The sequence below is a fragment of the Triticum dicoccoides genome, chromosome 6B, assembly GCF_002162155.2.
Source record: "Triticum dicoccoides isolate Atlit2015 ecotype Zavitan chromosome 6B, WEW_v2.0, whole genome shotgun sequence".
In the NCBI taxonomy this organism is placed as follows: Eukaryota; Viridiplantae; Streptophyta; class Magnoliopsida; order Poales; family Poaceae; genus Triticum; species Triticum dicoccoides.
The window spans coordinates 713711703-713735257 of NC_041391.1; the positions used below are offsets into that span (position 1 = coordinate 713711703).

At 45.5% G+C, this 23555-nt stretch overlaps 1 protein-coding gene across 1 annotated transcript; it reads left to right on the forward strand.

The window, feature by feature from the left end:
• The first annotated feature begins 1517 nt into the window (after positions 1 to 1517).
• Positions 1518 to 23062, forward strand: LOC119321613 (splicing factor 3B subunit 2-like). The gene is made up of 19 exons (XM_037595217.1): positions 1518 to 2178; positions 17537 to 17790; positions 17876 to 17989; positions 18105 to 18230; positions 18360 to 18422; positions 19210 to 19317; positions 20116 to 20193; positions 20356 to 20448; positions 20785 to 20871; positions 20999 to 21100; positions 21208 to 21327; positions 21436 to 21498; positions 21579 to 21724; positions 21813 to 21906; positions 22020 to 22078; positions 22236 to 22275; positions 22374 to 22465; positions 22565 to 22634; positions 22728 to 23062. Exons 1-19 carry the CDS (start codon positions 1518 to 1520, stop codon positions 22797 to 22799), a joined length of 2442 nt encoding a protein of 813 aa, XP_037451114.1. The 3' UTR covers positions 22800 to 23062.
• Positions 23063 to 23555: the final 493 nt, after the last annotated feature.

A 23555-nucleotide genomic window follows, 5' to 3' on the forward strand; every position in this document is an offset into this window, starting at 1 on the left:
GCGAGGACGTCGTTCTCCAGATCGAGAAGAACCATCCATCTTGAATGCAGGGTGAATCGAAGCCACCCTTCAATCCAAACGCCCGGATCCATCCCGACGGAGAACGTAGCCCGCCATTGCGACCACCGCCTCTCCTCCCGCCCGATCTCACATTGCGGATCACCACGGTCACCTCCCGATCCCGTAGACCCCGCCCTTCCTCCCGACGGCGCCGCCGCAAGGGTATTAGGAGATCACGAACGGATCTGGTGTGACCCCCCAGCGCAGCCACTCGGTGAGGATCGGGGCGACGGCGATGATAGTCCGGTCGCCTCAGGCGGCCTTGTTTCCGCCTCTCCCTCTCTCTCCATCTTGAATTATGAATGGCTCATAGCATAATGGAGAGGTATCTGACGTTTGACTACATGTGCACTTGAATCCTTGCTAAAATACTTCAATCTCCTGCGGATGGGGCTGATCCGCTACTTGTAGCTCTTCTCCGGCGGCTGGTTAGGTCTATTGCCCTGCTGATCATTTATCGGCCGGACAAAGTAATCCCCGCCTTCTATCTACATGGCGTGGGGGCAGCGGCGGTGGGCTATCATTATCACCCTTATTACAGTCTTAAAGAGTGATGAGATGAAGAGAAAAACACAGTGTATAGAAAAAAAGAGCGGATTAAGGCATATAGCATACTTACACGTGCAGAGCTTCCAAGCCCTCCATTAGTTGGGGATCCAAGATTCTTAGATCTGATACAAATCAGCATAAACCAGTTAGCGGTAAATTAGTAAATACAGTCAATATAGCATATTGGGTGGGAAGCAAACAAAGATAGTCTCCTTGTTTGGATGCAACCCGGAACCTTGAGATGCCATGTGGTTCAATGAATACAGCACATCGCAAACGAAATTAGGCGATAGCAATGATAAGCGACCAAATACATGTTTAAGATCCGCACGTGAAAACATGGTAGAGGACCAGAAGATTGGGACGGAGGGGACCGGAGTCCTCGAAGGAGCACCATCGTCGCGAAGCTCGCCCACGGCGGGACGCCGGTGCATCGAGGAGGGACAGAGAAACTACAGCGGCGCAGGAGGAATAGAGAAACTGCGATGGAAGGGATAGCGCTCGAAACTGTACGACGTGGGCTATTAGCAGCGAACTGGAAACAAGTGGGCCTTGCACAGCCCGATTAAGGAGAGAAAGACCATGTCATTCCGTGAAGAAGCGGCCCGCGAGGGCGTTTCCTATTTAGCGCTGCAGGCACGACCCGATTAAGGAGAGAAAGACCAGGTCATTCCGTGGAAACATCGATGCTCGTTCCCTCACGTTAGGGTTTTACTCCTCCCGGGGGCGATTTTTCGCCGCCGTCGAGACCATCGTCCCCATCCTCTTATTACCAATCCATCACTTGTCCCAAGGACGGGGGCGCGCTCCGCTGCGCCTTCTGATCTCTTGGCTGTGACGGGGCGAGGCAGAGGGGTAGGGTTCCTGTCAACAGCCCGATCTATCCAAATCGGGTTAGGTTTCTGAAGATGGCGTCGAACGAGGCTTCGGGAGCGGCTGCGGCTGAAGCAGATGGGATCGACGACGTGCAACTGATGATGAAAGAACTAGGTCTGCGTGAGGAAGACCTAGATGATGTGGTGTTTGATGAGAAGGAGGCACCGGAGGAGGCGGCCCGTTGGATAGCGCTTGCAAAGGTGAATTCTGTCAAGACCTACTCTCAGTATTGGTTCTTTAGGAACATGAGATCAACTTGGGATCTGGCCCAGGAGGTGATTTTCAAGCCACTTGAGGAGAATCTATATACGGTGCAATTCTCCTGTTTGGGCGATTGGGAGATGGTAACCCAGGAAGGACCTTGGCACTTCAGGGGAGACACCGTAATACTGAAGCCTTACGATGGTTTGGCAAAACCATCGACTGTTCAGCTCGATACAATTGAGATTTGGGCTCAAATTCATGATGTACCTCCCCTATACACTCATCTAGTTCCGTCTCTTGCTGCTAAGGTGGGAGAGGTCCTTTTTACTGAAGCACAATCTCAGGATTTTGCTGGAAATTTCCATCGGGTTTGGGTCCGGATAAATGTCATGAAGCCTTTGAAGAACGCAGTTTCCTTGATCCGAGATGGCAAGCGCCAGATTTACAGGGTGAGATATGAGAAACTCTCAGATTGGTGCGCCATGTGTGGTATGTTGGGGCATCTTTTCAAAGAGCACGGCAATGGAATTCATCCTCCGACAGCTCTGGTTTCTAAGAACCTAAGGGCGTCGTGGACCATGGGCACAGGGCAGGGGCCAGGAGGAGGACGGGGCAGAAGAGGAGGCCGAGGAGGCCGAGGGGGCGGAAGTCGAAGAGGCCCAGAACCAGCTCATGGGGGTGACATGCCAGTTGATGGAGATGACGTGATGGCGGAGGCTGACAACAGGAAAAGGGCACCGGAGCAGGCTATGACTTAGAACAGTACGTCTGCAATCTCATCTTCGGCACCAGCTAACGCAAGGAACAACATGTTAGCCCTCCCATCACCGGCTGCTCCAGCAAGCCCAAGTACCAAGCAGGAGACCAAGAGAGCTAAGGTGGGATCTGAAGTTGAAAAGATCTCGGGGAAGAATGGACCACAGGGAAGGATTGACACAACTTTGGCGGGCTCCGGAGAGGGGCGCCGCCGAACCCAATGAGTATCTTTTGTTGGAACTGTCGCGGCGCGGGTAAAGCCGCTGCAGTTCGAGAACTTCGCGAATTCGCGAGGAAGTTTACCCCTACCCTGCTATGTATAGTTGAAACTCAAATTGAGGGAGCCAGGGTAGAAGCTATGGCTAGTTCTATTGGTTATGATAATTCTTATGCAGTTGATAGTAATGGAAGAAGTGGTGGAATAGGCCTTTTTTGGAACAATTCAATAAAGATTGAAATTCTCGGTTTCTTTGTGTACCACCTAGATGTATCTGTTGAGGAACAGGGGAGAGACTTGTGGAGGCTAACCTGTGTATATGGTGAAGCCCGGACACACTTGCGCCATCAAACCTGGACGGTTCTGAAAAATATCAGTACTTTGAGCAGCTTGCCCTGGTTATGTATGGGGGATTTTAACGAAGTCTTACGTCCAGAAGAACACGAGGGAGTTGGGCAACGCAGCAATGCCTAGATCCAAGCATTCCGAGAAACTACGGATGTTTGCATGTTGCTTGATATCGGCTACAAGGGCACGTTCTGGACTTTCGAGAAGAAGGTGACGGGTGGGAGTTACACAAGATGCAGACTAGATAGAGCTTTGGTAAATGCAGAGTGGTTAGCAAGATTCCCATCAGCTACCTTAACACATCTCACAGTGGCCTCATCCGATCACGCTCCGTTACTTCTGGAGGTTGATATTCGCCAAGAGCAAAGAACACAGAGTACTTTCAAGTATGAATTAATGTGGGAATCACATGCGGGACTCAAGGAGATGATCAGAGAGGGCTGGGACCCGGGCGCTCCCTGCGTTTCGGTGGAGGATATGAGAGTAAAACTCCGGAACTTATCGCAAGAGCTATACAGATGGGGGAAGGACACCTTTGGCAGCGTCCGGAAAGAGATCACATGTCGAGTTGAAAGTCAATGAGAAACTAATAGAGATGTATCACCGGGAGGAGATCATGTGACGACAGAGATCTAGATTGGATTGGCTCTCTCAGGGAGACAAAAACACGAAGTTTTTCCACATGAGGGCAAGTCTCAGGAGAAAAAAGAACATGATCAAAGCTCTACAGAACTCATTAGGTGCTGAAATAAATGATCCGGGAGAGCTTAAGGCTATGGTGAATGCTTTTTACCAGAACCTTTATGAGTTCGAGGGAACCCAGAATATGGATGAGGTCCTTGATCATGTGCCGCGGAAGGTTACAGAGGAAATGAATGCATCACTTTGTGCGCCTTACACCACACAGGAAGTTAAAACTGCTCTGTTTCAGATGTTTCCAACAAAGGCACCGGGTCCGGACGGTTTTCCGGCTCACTTTTATCAGCGTCACTGGGACATTTGTGGTGAAGAGGTTACACAAATAGTTCTACGGATTGTCAGGGGGGAGGAGAGTGCCCAATGCATCAACGATACTATTCTTGTTCTCATCCCAAAGGTAACTAATCCCACAAACCTGTCTCAGTATAGGCCGATCAGCCTGTGTAACATGATATATAAAATTGCATCTAAAGTGGTTGCAAATAGACTGAAAGTTATCTTGCCTGACATCATCTCGGAGGAGCAGTCTGCCTTTGTTCCAGGCAGACTAATCACGGATAATATCATAGCCTCTTATGAATGTATGCATTTCATGAAACGATCCAGCTCAAGAGCTAACAGTTCATGTGCTCTGAAACTAGATATGATGAAAGCCTATGATAGGCTAGAGTGGTCCTACCTTAGCGCTATAATGGCTAAGCTTGGCTTCTCTCGGCAGTGGATTGATATAGTTATGGGCATGATTACTTCAGTCTCTTTCTCGGTGATGTTTAATGGAGAGAAACTTGAAGCTTTTAACCCTTCGAGAGGGATCCGACAGGGAGACCCAATATCCCCTTACCTGTTCTTGATCGCAGCAGAGGGCCTTTCGTGCCTCCTGAAATTCAATTCTCAGTCATCAACCTTATCAGGTATTAAAGTGGCTCCTACGGCGCCTGCTATTAATCACCTTCTTTTTGCAGATGACAACCTGTTGCTTTTTAAGGCTAGTGTGGAGGGAGTAGTTGCGGTGTCTAACCTATTGGACAAATATTGCAGCGCTTCGGGACAGAGAATTAATCATGATAAATCCTCCATTTTTTCAGCAAAGGATGCCCTGGTCAGGTTAGAGATGATGTGAAAAACTCGTTACAAGTTCATAATGAGACTCTCAATGAACGTTATCTGGGGATGCCCACTAATGTTGGCCACTCTAAGAATGGGACTTTCAAATACCTTCGTGATCGTGTCTGGGAGAAGATCAAGGGATGGATGGAAAAACTTTTATCAGCAGCGAGGAAAGAGATTTTGATCAAATCAGTGGCACAAGCTATACCTGTTTTCTCTATGTCATGCTTCAGGCTCCCTAGAGGTTTGTGTGAAAGCATTACCTCGATTATAAGGCAGTTCTGGTGGGGATCCAAGCAAGGAAAAAGGAAGCCATGCTGGGTGTCATGGGACATTGTGACACGGCCAAAACATCTTGGAGGTTTGGGATTCAGGGACTTGGAAATATTCAATCTAGCACTCTTGGCAAGACAAGCTTGGCGTATTCACACTAATGAGTCATCTTTGAGCGCTAGGATTTTAAAGGCAATTTACTTTCCAAATTGCGACTTGTTGGAGGCAGAGTTGGGATCTCACCCTTCTCAGATTTGGCGTGCGATTTTGGACGGCCATGAAATTATGGCTCAAGGACTCATCCGGAGGATTGGGGACGGGACGAGTACATCGATTTGGAATCAGAACTGGATTCCTCGTGCTCACTTTAAGCGACCAATAACTTCGCTGGTTCCTGACCCCCCGTTAATGGTGGCTCAGCTTATAGATAACACGACTGCCTCTTGGAATGAGAATCTGGTCAGGTCGGTGTTTACGCACTTTGATGCAGAAGAGATCATTAAAATACCGCTGTGCACTCGCACAATTCCAGATTTCTGGGCTTGGCATGAGGAGAGCAAGGGAGTTTTCACAGTCCGGTCTGCATACCGAATGATTCTTCGCACAAAGCTTAGTAGGGAGGGCTGGATCGAAGAGGAAGCTGGCACATCAGGAAACGAGTCTGAGAGTAATCAGTGGTCCTCCATCTGGCATATCAAAGTTCCGTCAAAACTTCGGGTGTTTGTATGGAGACTTGCGAGATAATCCATCCCATGCAATGTTCTGCTGCACCACCGCAACATGGCTACAAATGAGACTTGTGCTCTTTGTGGAGCGCGGGACACTTGGAGACACGCCCTCCTTTCTTGCCCTATGGCAGGGAGCGTGTGGGTTCTAGCGCCGGATCACATTGTGGAGCAAATGAGTATGCACACGGAGGAGAGCGCAAAGGACTGGATCTTTGCCTTACATAAAATCATGTCCCAAGATGACTTTGTGCGAGTGGTAGTAACACTTTGGGCAATTTGGGGAGCGAGAAGGAAGGCCATCCATGAAAACATTTTCCAGGCACCAGCGACACTTCATGGTTTCATCAACTCTTACATCATGGAGCTGAAACAGATAGACACAAAATCTTCACCTGTTGTTGCTCGCACTGCTACACAACGCAGGTCACCCTGGGTTCTGCCTGAGGCGGGCTTCTCAAAGTTCAACGCTGACGCTGCTGTCTCGAGGCACGGAGTCGGATCCATTGGCGTCATTGCTAGGGATCAGGGAGGTACATTCCTGGGTGCCTCAGCTTTAGTTTTCAGATTTATTTCAGATCCATCCACGCTTGAAGCCCTAGCTATACGTGAGGCTCTGGCTTTGGCCAATGATCTTTATACTCAGAAGATCCGGGTGGCTTCTGACTGCAAAGTGGTGGTGGAGGACATCCAGGATCGGAGCTTGGCTTGCTATGGTGCAATTATTCAGGAGATTAGAGATATGTCTAGTTTTTTCACTTCTTGTAATATAGTTTATGAAAGTAGGAGCTCAAATTTTGAGGCTCACAATTTAGCAAAGCATGCACTTACCTTGGGAGATGGCCGCCACGTATGGTTAGGCCATCCGGAAAATCTTCAGTCCGTCCCTGTAAACATTGTGACGAATTAATAAAGCTTTGCGGAATTGTCTCAAAAAAAAAGGTCATTCCGTGGAGAAGCGGCCCGCAAGGGAGCGCCTGCAGCGCCGCGCGCGGCAAATTTACAAACGAGCGCCTGCAGCGCCGCGCGCTGGGCCGCCCCATCACTCTGCTTTTTCGTACGCAAAAAATAGGCTCGCTAACTGAGAATCGAACAGGCGACCTCACTTGCGCAGCATCGTTGGTACAACCACCAAACCAGGAAGCGGGTTATGCTAAGATTCAACTCTTTATTACTTTCATTCCTTGCTATTTTTTTTCTTTTTTTTTCATTTTGCTTTATTCCTTTTTCCTTTTTTCCATTTTTGTTTTCTTTTTTTCCTTCTTCTTCCTAGTTTATTCCCTCATCGATTTTTTTCGTTTTTTTTCTTTTCGTAAATGTGTGAACTTTTTTCAATTTGATTGTGTTTTTCTTTTCAAATTTGATGAACTTTTGTTTTCAAATCAATGAACTTTTTCTATTTTTAGTGAACAATTTTTAACAAATGATGATTTTTTTTAATTTGATGAACTTTTTTTCATTTTGATGAACTTTTTTCAAATTAGATGAACTTTTTTTAATTTGATGAACTTTTTTTTCAAATTCAAAGAACTATTTTGAAATTCAATGAACTTTTCCCAAAATCGATGAACCTTTTCTCAAATCCAATGAACTTTTTTTTTCAAATGTGATGAAGAATTTTCAAATTCGATGAACTCTTTTTCAAATCCGATGAACCTTTTCAAAATGAAGTGAACTTTTCTCAAATTCGATGAACTTTTTTAAAATTGGATGACGAATTTTCAAATTTCATGAACTATTTATCAAATCCGATGAACTTTTTTGAAAAGTTGATGAACTTTTTTTAAATTCGATGAACTTTTCCAAATTTAGTGAACTGTTTTTCAAATTCGTGAACTTTTTTCAAATTCATGAAGTCTTTTTTCAAACTCATGGTCGTTTTCATTGTTGTGAACTTTTGTTAAAAGTTTGTGCACTTTTGTTTTCCATTTGCATGAACTTATTTGAATACATGAACCTTTTTTACATTGGCCAACTTTTTTATGCATGTCATCAACTTTACAAAAAAAAATTCATTTTTTTCATACATTCACGTTTTTCATCAATGTTTTCAAATAATTCAAAAATCTAAGGGAGATAAGTAGCGCCGCCACACTGGTTCTTAAACAAAGTCGCGCTGAAGTGAAACAGTGGCAACCACTTCGTGTACCGGTTGGCTGAACTTGAATACGACTGTGAGGTTCGCGAGACGATATGTGAGGCAAGCGGGCGAACTGGGACGACCAGCACTAATCTGAATCATAGATTGAAAGATCTGACGGCTGAGACAATCAAATGGCTGTGAAGGCTCCTAACTAACCTCGTTATACTGTTTCTCAATCAATAGACATTGGTCATGCTAATATTGGGCCTTAGTGCCCGTCAGCTTATAATTGCCTGCAAAATTCGAATGAATGTTGATCGGTTTTCAGTCGGATGTCCCATCAAACTATGACGGTGGATTTATTATATATGATATATAACTGTACGTAGATGGTAGATAGATAATAGGTCAGGTGCATTCATTCATCTTTACATGCTCCAAATCAAATGGCCTTCGTTTGTTTGCACAAAAGACCTTGTGCCTGGCGGTGTTGAGAAATGGATTATTCTGATCAAAGGAACATAATTATGTATACATAATAAGCAAATTTCCACTGGTTGAGAAATGGGCTATTCCATATATATACATACTTCTCATTGCATCTGACCAGACGGAGGTGTTGAGAAATGAACTTGCTCTCTCTTCTGATCAAAGGGTGCAGAAAAGCATATGTGCAGAAAAGCGTTCCCATTGGCTGGTCCAAGTACCGGGTATGGAGTCCTTGTTTTTTGTGCTATTTTTAACTTAGAAAAATGGTCATGAATCACAATGTTTGGGATTTGGTTTTTTTGAAATTCATTTTTCTTACAAAATTGTAAGAATGTTCAGACTACAAAAGATGTTCTCAATATTTACAAATTGTTCATGAATTTGAAAATGTTCTCAATTTCAAAAAACATTCACATTTTTTGTTTTTGAATTTCAAAAAATGTCATGAATTTGAAAAATGCTACTAAATTGCAAAAAATGATCTCAAATTTGTGAAAAGTGAATTTCAATTTTTTTTCTCAAATTTGAGAAAAAGTTCTTGAAGTTCAAAATATGTTCTCGATTTCAAATAACATTCACAATTTTTGTTTTTGAATTTCAAAAAAGGTTCCCAAGTTCTCGAGGTCAAGGAGTCTGAGATCAAGGAGGCTTTAAAAATGATGAAAGGAGGCAAGGCGATGGGCCCTGATTGTATCCCCATTGAGGTGTGGGAAGGCCTCGGGGACATAGCGATAGTATGGCTAGCCAAGCTTTTCAACCTCATTTTTTGGGCAAACAAGATGCCATAAGAATGGAGACTGGGTATATTAGTATCAATCTTCAAGAACAAGGGGGAGGGGGTGTCCAGAGTTGTACTAATTACCGTGGAATTAAGCGGATGAGCCATACAATAAAGCTATGGGAGAGAGTCATTGAGCACCGCTTAAGAAGAATGACAAGCGTGACCAAAAATCAGTTTGGTTTCATGCCTGGGAGGTCGACGATGGAAGCCATTTTCTTGGTTCGACAACTTATGGAGAGATACACGGAGCAAAAGAAGGACTTGCATATGGTGTTCATTGACTTGGAGAAGGCCTATGATAAGATACCGCGGAATGTCATGTGTGGTGGGCCTTGGAGAAACACAAAGTCCTAGCAAAGTAAATTACCCTCATCAAGGACATGTACGATAATGTTATGACAAGTGTTCGAACAAGTGATGTCGACACTGATGACTTTCCGATTAAGATAGGACTACATCAGGGGTCAGCTTTGAGCCCTTATCTTTTTGCCTTGGTGATGGATGAGATCACAAGGGATATACAAGGAGATATCCTATGGTGTATGCTCTTTGCGGACGATGTGGTGCTAGTTGACGATAGTCGGACGGGGGTAAATGGGAAGTTATAGTTATGGAGACAAACCTTGGAACCAAAAGGGTTTAAGCTTAGTAGAACTAAAACTGAGTATATGATGTGTGGTTTCAGTACTACTAGGTGTGAGGAGGAGGAGGTTAGCCTTGATGGGCAGGTGGTGCCTCAGAAGAACACCTTTTCGATATTTGGGGTCAATGCTGCAGGAGGATGGGGGTATTGATGAAGATGTGAACCATCAAATCGAAGCCGGATGGATGAAGTGGCGCCAAGCTTCTCGCATCCTCTATGACAAGATAGTGCCACAAAACCTAAAAGGCAAGTTCTACAGGACGGTGGTTCAACCCGCAATGATGTATGGTGGAACCCTATAGAGAAGATCTTTCACGAATTGGAGGTGGAATCCCCAAGAACAAGATGAACAAAGGAGGGAAAACAAGAGGAGCACTCAAGAACAAGTCAAATCACACATCCACTAGACAATCAAACACATAAGATCCACAAGGTACATGAACAACAAAGGGAAATAAGATACATGGTAGAGTTCATCCCAAATCCTATGAAGGAGATGAGGGCTTGATGATCTAGATAGATCCTTCCCACAAGGGGGTCTTGAGCTAGGTCACTCCAAGAGGAGGTCTTGATCTCCTAGTGGAGTGGATCCATGGAGAAAAGCTCTCATATGTCTAACATATCCTTTGCTTCCCCTAACAAATGGTCTAGGTACGGAATATATAGTCTTGGGGTCGAAGTGGGTGAAGAGGGGCTCGGATTGGGGATCACAGCCGCCCATCCTGATGAGCCCGTGCGCACGGGGTAAGTTGGGCCGTGCGCACGGGGGTCCCGTGGGCACGGTACAGGCCCGTGCGCACGGGGTGCTCCAATGTCAGCTCCCTGAGTAGTCCGTGCGCACGGGGTCTCGGGGGCCCGTGCGCATGGGGTCGCCTGGGTCCTCCTGTCCAGCTCCTGTTGTGCTCCATCTTCTTCCTCGTGGCCTTGTGGTTCTTCTCCAACTCCTTTGGGGTGTCCCTCACCAGCTTGTGGGCGTCGGTCTTCGTACCTAAGGACACATTGAGCACTTTGGTGAGGTAGCAAGCAAGTCCAATGGATATTTATGATGTTCTCGAAGAAGAGCGGGTTCACCTTAGTTCCGGTAGGTCCACTTGGGGCTTGATGTGCTATGAAGGTGTACATGGAGATGAACGTGGGATGCTCCGTATCATCTCCTCCCCCTTTGAAAAGATCCGACCTCGGATCGTAAGCCGTATCGCCATGTACACGGTAGGCATGGATGTACCGAAGGTCGATGTCGTGGTGCTCCTCATCTTGAAGGTCCATAGGGTCCATCTCCAATGTCGGTCCTCCATCCAATAGATGTATCATGTAGACAACAAGAAGGAAACAACAATGAGAGAATGGCCCATCCAATATGCATATTTGAAGATGGCTCAAAGGGAAGGAGTTCACCTTTAGGAGATTCTCACAAATGTTGGTGTTGCACATCATGTACGCCTTCACATAACCAAAATGTGTCTTTATGGTACCGCCTTGTGAATCCTTCAAAATGAAAGAACATGAGAAACACTTGGAAAAACAAATGAGGTTAGTGCAAAAGCAAGACCTATCATTCGAGGGGCGAGATACCCAACAAGTGTATGCATCATGCTCATCATAAGAAAGGACAAGGAAGCATTTCATAGTATGTAGGCATATGATGCGAGAACAAGTGTATGCATATATGTCATCAACCCAAGAAAGCAAGTGATAGTGGAACATGGGTGATGCAACATAGCAAGCAATCATAGCAATCAAGTCAAGCATGCTAGTAGTGCGAAGATGCAACATACTAGAAGGAATCATGGCAATCATGTCATGTGTGCAAATAGTGGGCATGAATAATGCACATGACATATCACAAGCATAAAGGCAATATATGAGCAAAATAGTATCAATAGCATGGGGCACATGATAAACATGGCAATAGCAACAAGGATCTCCACCAAGCATGCAAATACACATAGAAGTAGCATAATGATGAAACATGGGTAGATGCAAGCAAGGGTCACAATTGCATGGCAAAGGCATAGAAGCAATCATAGCATGCAAAGTGAACACGGTAAAATGAGCATAATGTGACAAGTGGTAAATGGCCCATAGCCGTGTGAGAGCCAAGTAGAGGAGTTGCGCGTAGTCCTTGCGCGAAGGGGACGTTGGTGAGGATAGTCCATGGGATCCCAAAGCATCGTTGCTCTCAAGAGCTCGTTTCGTCAACTCTTGGGATTGAGAGGTTGACAAGTATTCATGGGTACCTACACAAAAGAGACACAATCCAAATAAATTGTGCGCGTGGTAAATGTACACATCATGATGCATCCATCATGATGTGTATGTGCACATGTGAGTAAGCACAAGATAAGCATCGTTCAAAGAAATTTGATGCATGGTATAAGAACATGTCATCCATCATGAAAGAATAGTTATTATGTATGACACGATGGGGACACAAATTGAGAATGCAAGTATATGCCACATCAAAAGCATGTTTATTCATGGGGAGCATATGGTGCACACAAGTATGGGGATCATGCAATGAATGGGATGGATCAAAATCTCCTAAAATGTATGAGGAAACTATGGGGGTCTCCTCATGAGCAATAGTGGTAACATCACATGGAGAATATTGACAACATCCAAAACAATGCATATTTGGAACAATGTGATCATGGCATGACATAGTAGATGAATTGCGAAAATCATGTAAATGAAGCATGGCAATATCATCACATGAAAAACATAAGCCAATGACCATCATCTCGTCATCTATGCCATAAGTGCAAATGGGATTTATTTTAATGGGCATGGATAGCTACTATGTTGAGATTGAAATGATGCAATATGGTTGATCTCACTCATAGCATATGACAAGTTCAATGGATTGTCAAACATGATGTGACCAATAGAATTTTCACATGATATCCTATGAAGCATAGCATCACAACTAGGCAACTCAACATGCTCATCATCATATTCATCGTAAATAGGTAAGTCAAGGCATGAAGAAGTGTCACTAGCATGAAGCATGGTAATAGGTGGGTCAACATCATGGGAGCAATCATTATCAAGAGAGTCCACTAGTGGGACAAGAGAAGCACCATCACCTATGTTACCTTTGGAGCGCCGCTCATGTGTTGTAGGTGAGGTGTTGAAGATCGTCTCGTTGTCATCTTCATCTTGATGGAACCATGTGGGGGGTGCATCATGTTCCACCATGGGCATCGTCGTGTCCAAAGAGAAGACGTAGTCGTCGCGAATCGGCGCGTCATCATATATGGGGCTAGTGGTGAAGTCACTCTCACTCTCAATATGGTGGCAAAAGTCTCCATGCACGGTCTCGTAGCTTGACTCGGAGGATGAGTCCAATATGGGCACCATCTTCATGTTGTTGAAGAGGTTCGCGCTTGTCGCCGTAGTCGAAGGGGATGGCCCTTGCTCGACCGTCTTGTCGCCGTCTTGGTGTTGGAGGTCCCTATGATGTGGCACCTCATAGCTCGTCTCCATGACCGAAGGGAATGTCCCATGCTCGGCCATCTTCCTTGAGGGGCTTCCGAAGATGGAAGTGTCGCCCTTGCTCATAGGTGGTCGCCTTGGACTTGATGAAGTCGTTGTAGGCGTACTCGTGGGAAGTAGGCGAAGATGTCGTACGTCCAAAGGCGAAGATGCCTCGATAGCACTTGGCGAAGATGCCAAAGTGGTTGGTGTAGCCGTAGCGCCGTCTTGGTGGTGCTCATCTCGCGGTCTTCTCTTGTGCTTATGAAGCTTCGACTTGGCGTGAAGTAGGGCTTGTTGGGACTTGTGCACTTGCGCTTGTGGAGCATCTTCATGATGATGATGTCATTGTCGTGCTTGAGCTCGTAGGAGATGTCGTTCGTCGTCGTCGTGCACATGATGGTTGGATGTGACTTGCCCTTCATGACGATGTTGATCACGAACGAGATGGTGGTTGCCATGTAGATGTGGACGAGGACGATTTGCACTTGCGTCGTGGCCGCGCTCCGAAGACTTGTGGCTTGAATGTTGCCGCCTTGAAGATGACGAAGGGGAAGAAGACTTGATCAAGGTTCTAATCTCCTCCATCCTTGCATCTTGCTCCTCCTTTTGTGCGGCAAGCTTCTTGTCGATGTAGTCCCTTTTCCTTGCTTCGGAGAGATGAATGTCGATGGAGAGGTTCTCGATGCGCTCTCGCAATCTTGATTGTGCGCCTTGCATTTGTCGTTGTAGATCAAAGATGGATGCTTTTGTGATGTAGTTGTTCACGCCGTTGTTGTTGTCGTAGACCGGAGAGGAAATGCCTTGCCTATCCATCACAAGACTCGAGCAAATGTGAGTAGGAAATGAGATAAACAATACCAAGTTACCTTTTCCCAAAGTTGAGGATGTATCTTGTATCACTCAATGTGAAATGAAAGAATAGTGGAATTGGTACCGGACCTGTTCACTCACACCTACAAAGTAAAGCTTATGGTAGAGCTCGGTGAGGATAGTGGCACAAAAATTTGATGCAAAATGTTAGCAAGAGTCAATAATGTTGGAAAAGATTCACAAATTCGCAAGTGAAACAAGTAGACCAATAGCAAATGGTACACGGAAACACACACACGGATAGATAAATGGGGTCGTGCAACCAAGGAATGAGCACAAAATGTGGAGTCCACGGAAAACGCTCGTGTTGCACAACTCAAGAGAGACACTAGCACGATTGCTCAATCGGCGGATACGACACTTGTGCACAACCTATAAGATGCAAAATGGATAAACTTCTATCCCAAGTATGCTATGTATGTATGGTTCCCGGTGTTTCTCTCAAGATGATCCAAGATGATCGGATATGACAATCTTATGTGCAATGGGGTATGATGCTATGGCACTTTCTCACGAGCTCTTTGCTCTCTTTTTGCTTAAAAGCTTTTTCTTTTTTTTTCAACGGTCACTTTTGCACAATGCACAAACCAAGATAGCTATTGTGTATATGCGGGAACGATATTGTGACACAATGGATGATATGATACCAATATGATATGGTATGTATGCAATGGAAGGTATGGACCACTAATGTGCACAAGTAACGTTGCCGGCAATACTCAAATGGCTAGTCTCGATAGGTAAGTGACGCAAAATGGGCTAGGGGTTAACAATGCAATTGCAAGGGGAATATACAATGGTGTCGTCGAGGTTACCGTCCTTTGCGATGATGAGTAGCAGTGTTCTTGATGTAGATACCAAGATGATGTAGACCCGTCCCTAAGTAGCCGAAACACCTTAGGAAACGGTAAAAACCCGCAAACTCAAAATCTCAAGAACAAAAGTCAAATGGTGATGGAACCTATCTAGGTGGATGGGGGATGTCAATAGCTACTCAACGAGCTAAAGAACGCGAAAATCGGACTCCGGATGTGGAAGTTATGGGCGAAATGGTGAACTGCTCGTGGCTGGCCTGGGGGGGCCGTGCGCACGGGGTCTAGGGCCCGTGGGCACGGGGTCCCGTGGGCACGGTACACGTACCGAGGGCACGGGGTCACCTGGGACACGCGAGTTTGGCGGATTTCTGCCAGATCTGGGCGGCTCAATGATGGATCTCGTGGCTGGGGAGTAGCTGGGGTGGAAGGGGGTGGTATGGGGTGGTGGGGAGGTCGAAGGAACAGCGGCCGAAGCGCACTAGAAGGGCCGTGCGCATGGGGTCTGGCTGGCCCGTGTGCATGGGGTCCCGTGTGCACGGGGTCCCGATGGCCCGTGTGCACGGGGTCCTCGAGGAGCGGATGAACAGCTCCGGATCCGTGGGGAAACTCGATTTTGAGGTCAAATTCGAGGGATGGAAGGTAAGGGAAGGTGGTAGAGGGGTGGATCTACTTGCAAAACACCGAATCCATGGACCAAATCCAACAAAATCTCATCAAATCAACAAATCACAAAAAAAAATTGGGGCTATTTTTGATGGGGAATTTTCGGATTTAGGACGAAATCAAACAAAACTAGGCTAGAAAACAAAGAGGGGGGCTCCAATTTCGTGAGGAACCTTGGCTCATGATACCATATGATGTAGGGTGGAACCCTATAGAGAAGATCTTTCATGAACTGGAGGTGGAATGCCCAAGAACAAGATGAACAAAGGAGGGAAAACAAGAGGAGCACTCAAGAACAAGTCAAATCACACATCCACTAGACAATCAAACACATAAGATCCACAAGGTACATGAACAACAAAGGGAAATAAGATACATGGTAGAGTTCATCCCAAATCCTATGAAGGAGATGAGGGCTTGATGATCTAGATAGATCCTTCCCACAAGGGGGTCTTGAGCTAGGTCACTCCAAGAGGAGGTCTTGATCTCCTAGTGGAGTGGATCCATGGAGCAAAGCTCTCATATGTCTAACATATCCTTTGCTTCCCCTAACAAATGGTCTAGGTACGGAATATATAGTCTTGGGGTCGAAGTGGGTGAAGAGGGGCTCGGATTGGGGATCACAGCCGCCCATCCTGATGAGCCCGTGCGCACGGGGTAAGTTGGGCCCGTGCGCACGGGGGTCCCGTGGGCACGGTACAGGCCCGTGCGCACGGGGTGCTCCAATGTCAGCTCCCTGAGTAGTCCGTGCGCACGGGGTCTCGGGGGCCCGTGCGCACGGGGTCGCCTGGGTCCTCCTGTCCAGCTCCTGTTGTGCTCCATCTTCTTCCTCGTGGCCTTGTGGTTCTTCTCCAACTCCTTTGGGGTGTCCCTCACCAGCTTGTGGGCGTCGGTCTTCGTACCTAAGGACACATTGAGCACTTTGGTGAGGTAGCAAGCAAGTCCAATGGATATTCATGATGTTCTCGAAGAAGAGCGGGTTCACCTTAGTTCCGGTAGGTCCACTTGGGGCTTGATGTGCTATGAAGGTGTACATGGAGATGAACGTGGGATGCTCCGTATCAGTGTTGGCCGACTAAAAGACAACATGTTCAACAGTTAGGTGTGGTGGAAATGCGTATGTTGAGATGGATGTGTGATCACACGAGGAAGGATCGAGTTTGGAATGATGATATACGAGATAGAGTTGGGGTAACACCAATTGAAGAGAATTTTGTCCAACATCGCCTGAGATGGTTTGGGCATATCCAGCGCAGACCTCCAGAAGCCCCAGTGCATAGCAGACGGCTAAAGCGTGCGGAGAATGTCAAGAGAGGTCGGAGTAGACCGAATTTTGACATGAAAGGAGTCCGTTAAGAGAGACGTGAAGGATTGGAGTATCACCAAAGAACTAGCTATGGACAGGGAGTGCGTGGAAGCTTGCTATCCATGTGCCGGAGCCATAAAATTTTATGTGTTTCACCTCTAGCCTACCCCAATTTGTTTGGGACTAAAGGCTTTGTTGTTGTTATTGTTGTTCCCAAGTTCTTGAATTACGAAAACATTAATGTGCTTTGAAAATATTGCCAGGATTTTAATAAATGTCCGCGCATTTTGAAGGACGTTCCTCTATTTCAAAAGATGTTCACGAATTTAAATTTTTCCATGATTTGAAAAAATGCCTTGGAATCTCAAAAAATGTCCCACAAATTGAATTAAATTGTGACGAATTAGAAAGTGTTCGTGATATGAAAAAATGTTATTCCCCGGACCATTGATAACCAGGTGCGCGCGTTCTGATCCGCTGTAACAAAGCAGTTCGGTCCGTGTCGGCGACGAACGGGCCCAAGAAGTTTGGGCCTTGACGGGCCAGCAGACCGACCCATCAGAACCGCTGTGGCTAACTTTACTTGACCCCGGAGCCCTCCGGCCCTTCCTCCTCCCCTCCCCATCGCCGACCGCCATGGCCGCCGACCCTAGCTCCGACCTCGCCAACGGGGCCCCGGCCCCCGCCCCCGCCGCGGGCGCCGCCGAGAAGAAGAAGTCGCGCGAGAGCGAGCGCCGCCGCCGCCGCCGGAAGCAGAAGAAGAGCAAGGCGCCCGCTTCCGACGCCGCCGCCTCCGACGCCGACGCCGCCGCAGATGCCGAGGAGGACAAGCCCGACTCCAAGCCCCCGGTACGTGGATGGGCGCCCGGTGCACCCTAGGGTGCGGGTGGATTTTGCGACGGTCTCTCTGACGCTGGGGTTGCTTGTGGCGCAGGTGGAGATCGAGGTCGAGTACGTGCCGGAGGAGCCGGACCTCGCCGACGGCCTCCTCGCCGACTTCAAGAGCATCTTCGACAAGTTCACCTTCAAGGAGCCCGTCGCCGCCGAGGTACCGGAGCCCGTCGATTACCAAAGCAAAACCCTAGGAATCTCTGCAGTTTTAGCTCCTCTGCTGTGCAATATGACTATTCTGACTAGTAGGGTTGGTGGTGTTGTGCTGGCAGGACGGGGAGAAGAAGGACGAGGCCGCCGACGCGGCGAAGAAGGGGTCGGGGTCCGACTCGGACGACGACGAGCAGGAGACCCAGCAGAAGAAGAAGGAAGGGGGCATCTCCAACAAGAAGAAAAAGGTTTGCTTATCTCTGTCTCTCTCTGTGTGTCTGCCTGATTGTTGAGTTACCTGTTTTTTATGCGCAATTGTTGTGGTTTCGTAGAAGGCGCTAAGCATGAATTCTGCTGTTTTGGTTTGTGCTTTGTAGCTTGAACAAAGGATGAAGATTGCGGAGCTGAAGCAGATATGCAACAGGCCCGATGTCGTTGAAGTAAGCCACCCCCTCCCTTTTTTGTTGTGAACCAGGTGTGCTGGTAGTGTGATTTGCCTGCATGTATTACTTTGAACGGATGTGTTGGCGCAGCATCCTATACTTTTGCGCTTCACCGTCTGGTGTTTTGCATTGCCAAAGGTTGCCAATGCTAGTGTGATCTGACCACCACCAATGATCTCTAGCTGATAAAACTCAAATTGCATCCAGGGATTTGTTTAAAGTCATGTAATTGTCGTGTGGTCATGCAGCAGCCATTGGCTGCATGCTTTGTAACAACACACTTCACCTCTAAAAGGTTATGTTAGGCTGGATTACTAGAAAACTGTGCTAGCAACTTTTAGCATCACTTCTTGTTGATTTAACTAAAATTGCATTGGAGAATTTGTTTTAAGTCATGTACTATTCTTATTCTGGTCTGCTTATGCAGTTTCCATTGGCTGCGCAGTTTATAACAAAACACTTCGTTAGTGACAATGTGTTTGAAATTATGTAAGCTTTCTGTTTTATCCGAGTAAATAATCCATAGTAAGGTTCTTAGGCTGGGTTGCTAGAAAAATGTGCCAGCAATTTTCACCTTTCACGGTTCTAAGGTTAAGATATAGTATTTCTCTTATTAAAGGCCATGACACCATGCACACACGTGTACCCATGAAGCTTGTATCGGTGATGAGATAATGTCACTAAACTATTTGTTGTGTGCAATCTTCTTTAACTCATTGCTATTAGCAGTGTAAAATTGTTTATGGATTAGCTTCAACTGATGAAATTATGCTCCTCCTGCCAGGTTTGGGATGCGACTGCATCAGACCCCAAGTTACTTGTCTATCTGAAGTCTTACAGGAACACAGTACCTGTCCCAAGGCACTGGTCTCAAAAGAGGAAATTCTTGCAGGTTTGTAATACATGTACCATGAGTAATCTTGTTCTGCATAATTTCATAATGAGTACTTGGATGCACCTCTGAGAAATCAACCACACAATCATAATAGTGTTGTTAGTAGTGGAGTGGTAGGCAGATGCAAACAGACCATCAGTTTTTTTCGAATAAAAGTGTTGGAGCATCTCCCTCAATTAATATCTGTCATTGAATAAACACTGCATGCTTTCATGGATTGTTACAGAAGTTTTTTTTTTCCAAACCAACATAAGGGCCAAGGGACAGACTAATATGCCAGGCCCGAATTCACTCAATGTCGAGCACACTTGGGTTTTATCCTTGTATCATCGAAAAGTGTAAGCCCATAACTGCAACTGTTCGGGCCAGCATGGATATGCTAGTGTAACTCATTACAAAGTGCCATGCAGTACCATGGGGTGGGTCTTATTAGGAGGGGAGGGAACATAAAGTCGTTAAGGTTTTTCCCCTCCCTCTTATACAGATATATAATTCTTGCAGGGATGCTGCAACTTCCTGGGAGCAAGGTCTTGGTGGTACCGAACTTGAGTGACTACTGTAGTTAATGCAAAAGTTGTTTGATCTAGTTAATTCGTGCTAGGCATCTCCTTGAAGGAGATTTTTGGTCTATCTAGGATCTTGACCTTTGGTTTTTCTTTGTTTGCGTATGCAAGTATATCATTTGCCCAAGCCTTTGCAAATTTTTTATAATCTCCAAAACATGAAATTATGCTTTGCTTCATATTATCTATATCTTGTTGAATAAATTTGACATCACCATGCTGTTTCTTTCAGGGCAAGAGAGGTATCGAAAAACAACCATTCCAACTTCCTGATTTCATTGCTGCAACTGGAATAGAAAAAATAAGACAGGTATCTTAATATCTTGGTCCTTTGTAGCAACGCTATGGACATTGTATCTCCCTTGTCAAGTTGGTAACTTCGGGAGTTTTGTTTTATTGTCACTTCTAATTTTTTATTCCACAAATGGGCAAGACGGAGAAATTTGAAGTACCTTTCCAAATGCATTTTCAGGCATATATCGAGAAAGAGGATAGCAAAAAGTTGAAGCAGAAGCAGCGGGAGCGTATGCAGCCAAAAATGGGCAAGATGGATATAGATTATCAGGTCAGTTAATTCCTCTTGAGGCCAATCTGAGTTGCACATAGAAGCACATGCCATATATATTTGTGTGTTCTCCATAATGTGCAAGATGGATACAAAGCACTATTTATTTGCCCCCTGATTATAGTTGCAAATACAAGCACATGCCTGCGTTTTCTCCTTATCTGTTTGCCAGGTGTTTAATTACCTGCCACTTAGGCACTGATACTGATAATGTACACGTGAAAATATCATAGCTGATAAGTACGATGTGTTTCTTCCATATGTTCTAATTTTAGACATGAGTTAACTTCTGAATGTGCAGGAAAGGAAGTCTCACCTTAATTTTGTTGTGTGCAGGTTTTACACGACGCCTTCTTCAAATATCAAACAAAACCAAAATTGACTAGTCATGGTGACCTTTACTACGAAGGAAAAGAGTTTGAGGTACTTTTTTTGCTTCGCTCTCTTCTTAATGTCAGAAACAGAGATAATTGATATTTGTTTGGGAGATCCATATGTCGGTGTTCTCAAACCTGTCTTACCGAGCATAATACATGTATGAACTCAACAGGTCAAACTCAGGGAAATGAAGCCAGGTATGCTGTCCCGAGAACTTAAAGAAGCTCTTGGTATGCCAGAAGGTGCACCGCCTCCATGGCTTATAAACATGCAGGTATTGTTCTTTTTTAGAAGAAACAAACTCCAGGCAGCTGGTCTTCTGGTTGACTGATCTCTTGTTATTGGCCAGCTATATCAACTGACATCAAATAATTTTGGCAGAGATATGGTCCTCCGCCCTCATATCCTTCACTGAAGATTCCTGGTCTGAATGCTCCAATTCCTCCTGGTGCTACTTTTGGTTACCGGCCCGGGGAATGGGGAAAGCCTCCTGTGGATGAGGTAATTTACAACAAATGTGCTTTTCATGGGCTCGGCTGTAGTTAAATGCGGCTTCTGTAACGAAAATAAATTTCTTTTCTGATCTATTTATTTGTTTTTGGCTAACAGCATGGACGCCCCCTCTACGGAGATGTTTTTGGTATCCTACAGCTGGATGAACCTAATTATGATGTATGTTTGATCAGCTAATTTTCCTTGAAATTGAACTGCAGCTCTACTAGTTAACTGACTTGTGTTGCATTGTATTCCAGGAGGAGCCTGTTGACCGCAGCAAGCATTGGGGAGACTTGGAGGAGGAAGAGGAGGAGGAGGAAGATGATGAGGAGGAAGAGGAGGAGGAACTAATGGACGATGAAGACATGGAAGCTGGCATGCAGTCTGTTGACACCATGTCAAGGTTATTTCTAGAATAATTATTTGATGACTAGCTTAGGTTCTTCCCTAAGGGAACTATGTTTTGACGCCTCTTCTTGTTCTGTGTATAGCACTCCCACTGGCGTGGAAACACCTGACGTCATTGATCTTCGGAAGCAACAGAGGAAAGAGTCTGAAAGGCCAACAGATAAGCAGTTATACCAGGTAAGGGCTTAGCTTCAGTTTTGTGGCATTTCAGGCCAAATCTTATTATGGAGCTTTAGTTTGGCTTACTTATTGCAGTTCATAACCAACAATTTGTTCTTTTTCATCTGAAGGTTCTTGAGCAGAAGGAGGAGAAAATCGCACCTGGAACCCTCTATGGATCAAGCCACACGTATGCAACTCTAATACAACCTAGTCATCTCTACAATATTTTTTCCAATGAATTTCTGTTTCAGCCATATGGAGAACTCATTTTATATCGATAATTTCTGATGGATTCCTGTTTCAATCATATGGAGAACTCATTTTGTATCTTGCTGTTTTTGCAGGTATGTGGTTGGGGCACAGGATAAAGCTGGGGTTAAAAGGGTGAGCTTTTAACATTCCTTGCCCCAAGTATACAAGCATTCCCATGCCGTGCATGTTCCGATGATTCATTGACACATCTTTGTGATCCTCGTTTGCAGGTTGACCTTCTCAAGAATCAAAAGTCCGACAAAGTGGACGTCACCATACATCCCGAGGAGCTCGAAGTTATGGACGATGTTCTGGCAGCCAAGTAAGATCACCTCTCCCCCGCGTCTGCCAAGCTTTGCCTGTCATCAGTAGCCACGAGTTGAAACGTTAACTCCATCCCTTTAATAAAATGATGAAACAGGTATGAAGAAGCCCGGGAGGAGGAGAAGCTCCGGAACCAGAAGGAAGATTTCAGCGACATGGTGGCGGAGGTACGTTTTACGAGCAGTCTTCTGTATCTGTTGAGCCAGAAGCAAATACCAGCTTCAATCGAGCTCAATCTTTTTTCCCTCTCCGATTTGCAGAACGCGAGCAAGAGGAAGAGGAAGCACGAGAAGGACGGGAAATCTTCCAAAAAGAAGGACTTCAAGTTCTAGACGGCGCCGTTTTGTTACCGTTGCCCTTCCGCTTCCCAGGAGGAGGATGTTTCCATTTCTTCCTGTGGCCTGTACTCTACTCTAAATCAAGCTGTGTATGTATACTTGGCCTCTGGCAAATGTTGAAGTGCTGGATGAAAGGACCAGATGAAAAAGGAAGTGAAGCTGTAGTCCATGCATGAGAACAATTGTGATGTTAAATGTAACTGCTAGCATTAATCTATTGCTGTCATGAAGATTGATGATAAGTTTGCTATGGTTGACATCAGTGGTGAATTGCAGAGTCTGAAACCTGCTGGTGAAGCGGGGCAACTCGACTCACTTTTTCCAAGTTGATCTTTATTTGAGCTACTCCCTCCGTCCCAAAATAATTGTCTTAGACCTTGGTATAAATTTGTACTAGAGCTAGTACAAATTTGATCGCAAATGGCCCACGAGAATGAGCTTTTTTTTTACAGCACAGCCCTAGATGCAAATAGATTAATGCTAGACTAACTTAAATACCTTGGCTTAGAGATTATTTCTCGGTTGTTACAGATAACTGTGTGATTAAGATATTTTCATTTACTCCCTCAGTCCGAAAAAGTTTTGGGCAAACTTGGTTACATCCATTTAAGGGACAAGTTTTTTCAGACGGAGGGAGTACTTTGTGGCTCCACTAATCTCATGCTTAAATTGAATGTTTTTAAAAACACAATACAAATGCAGATGCTCATACATACATACATACATACATACATACATATACTCACCCCT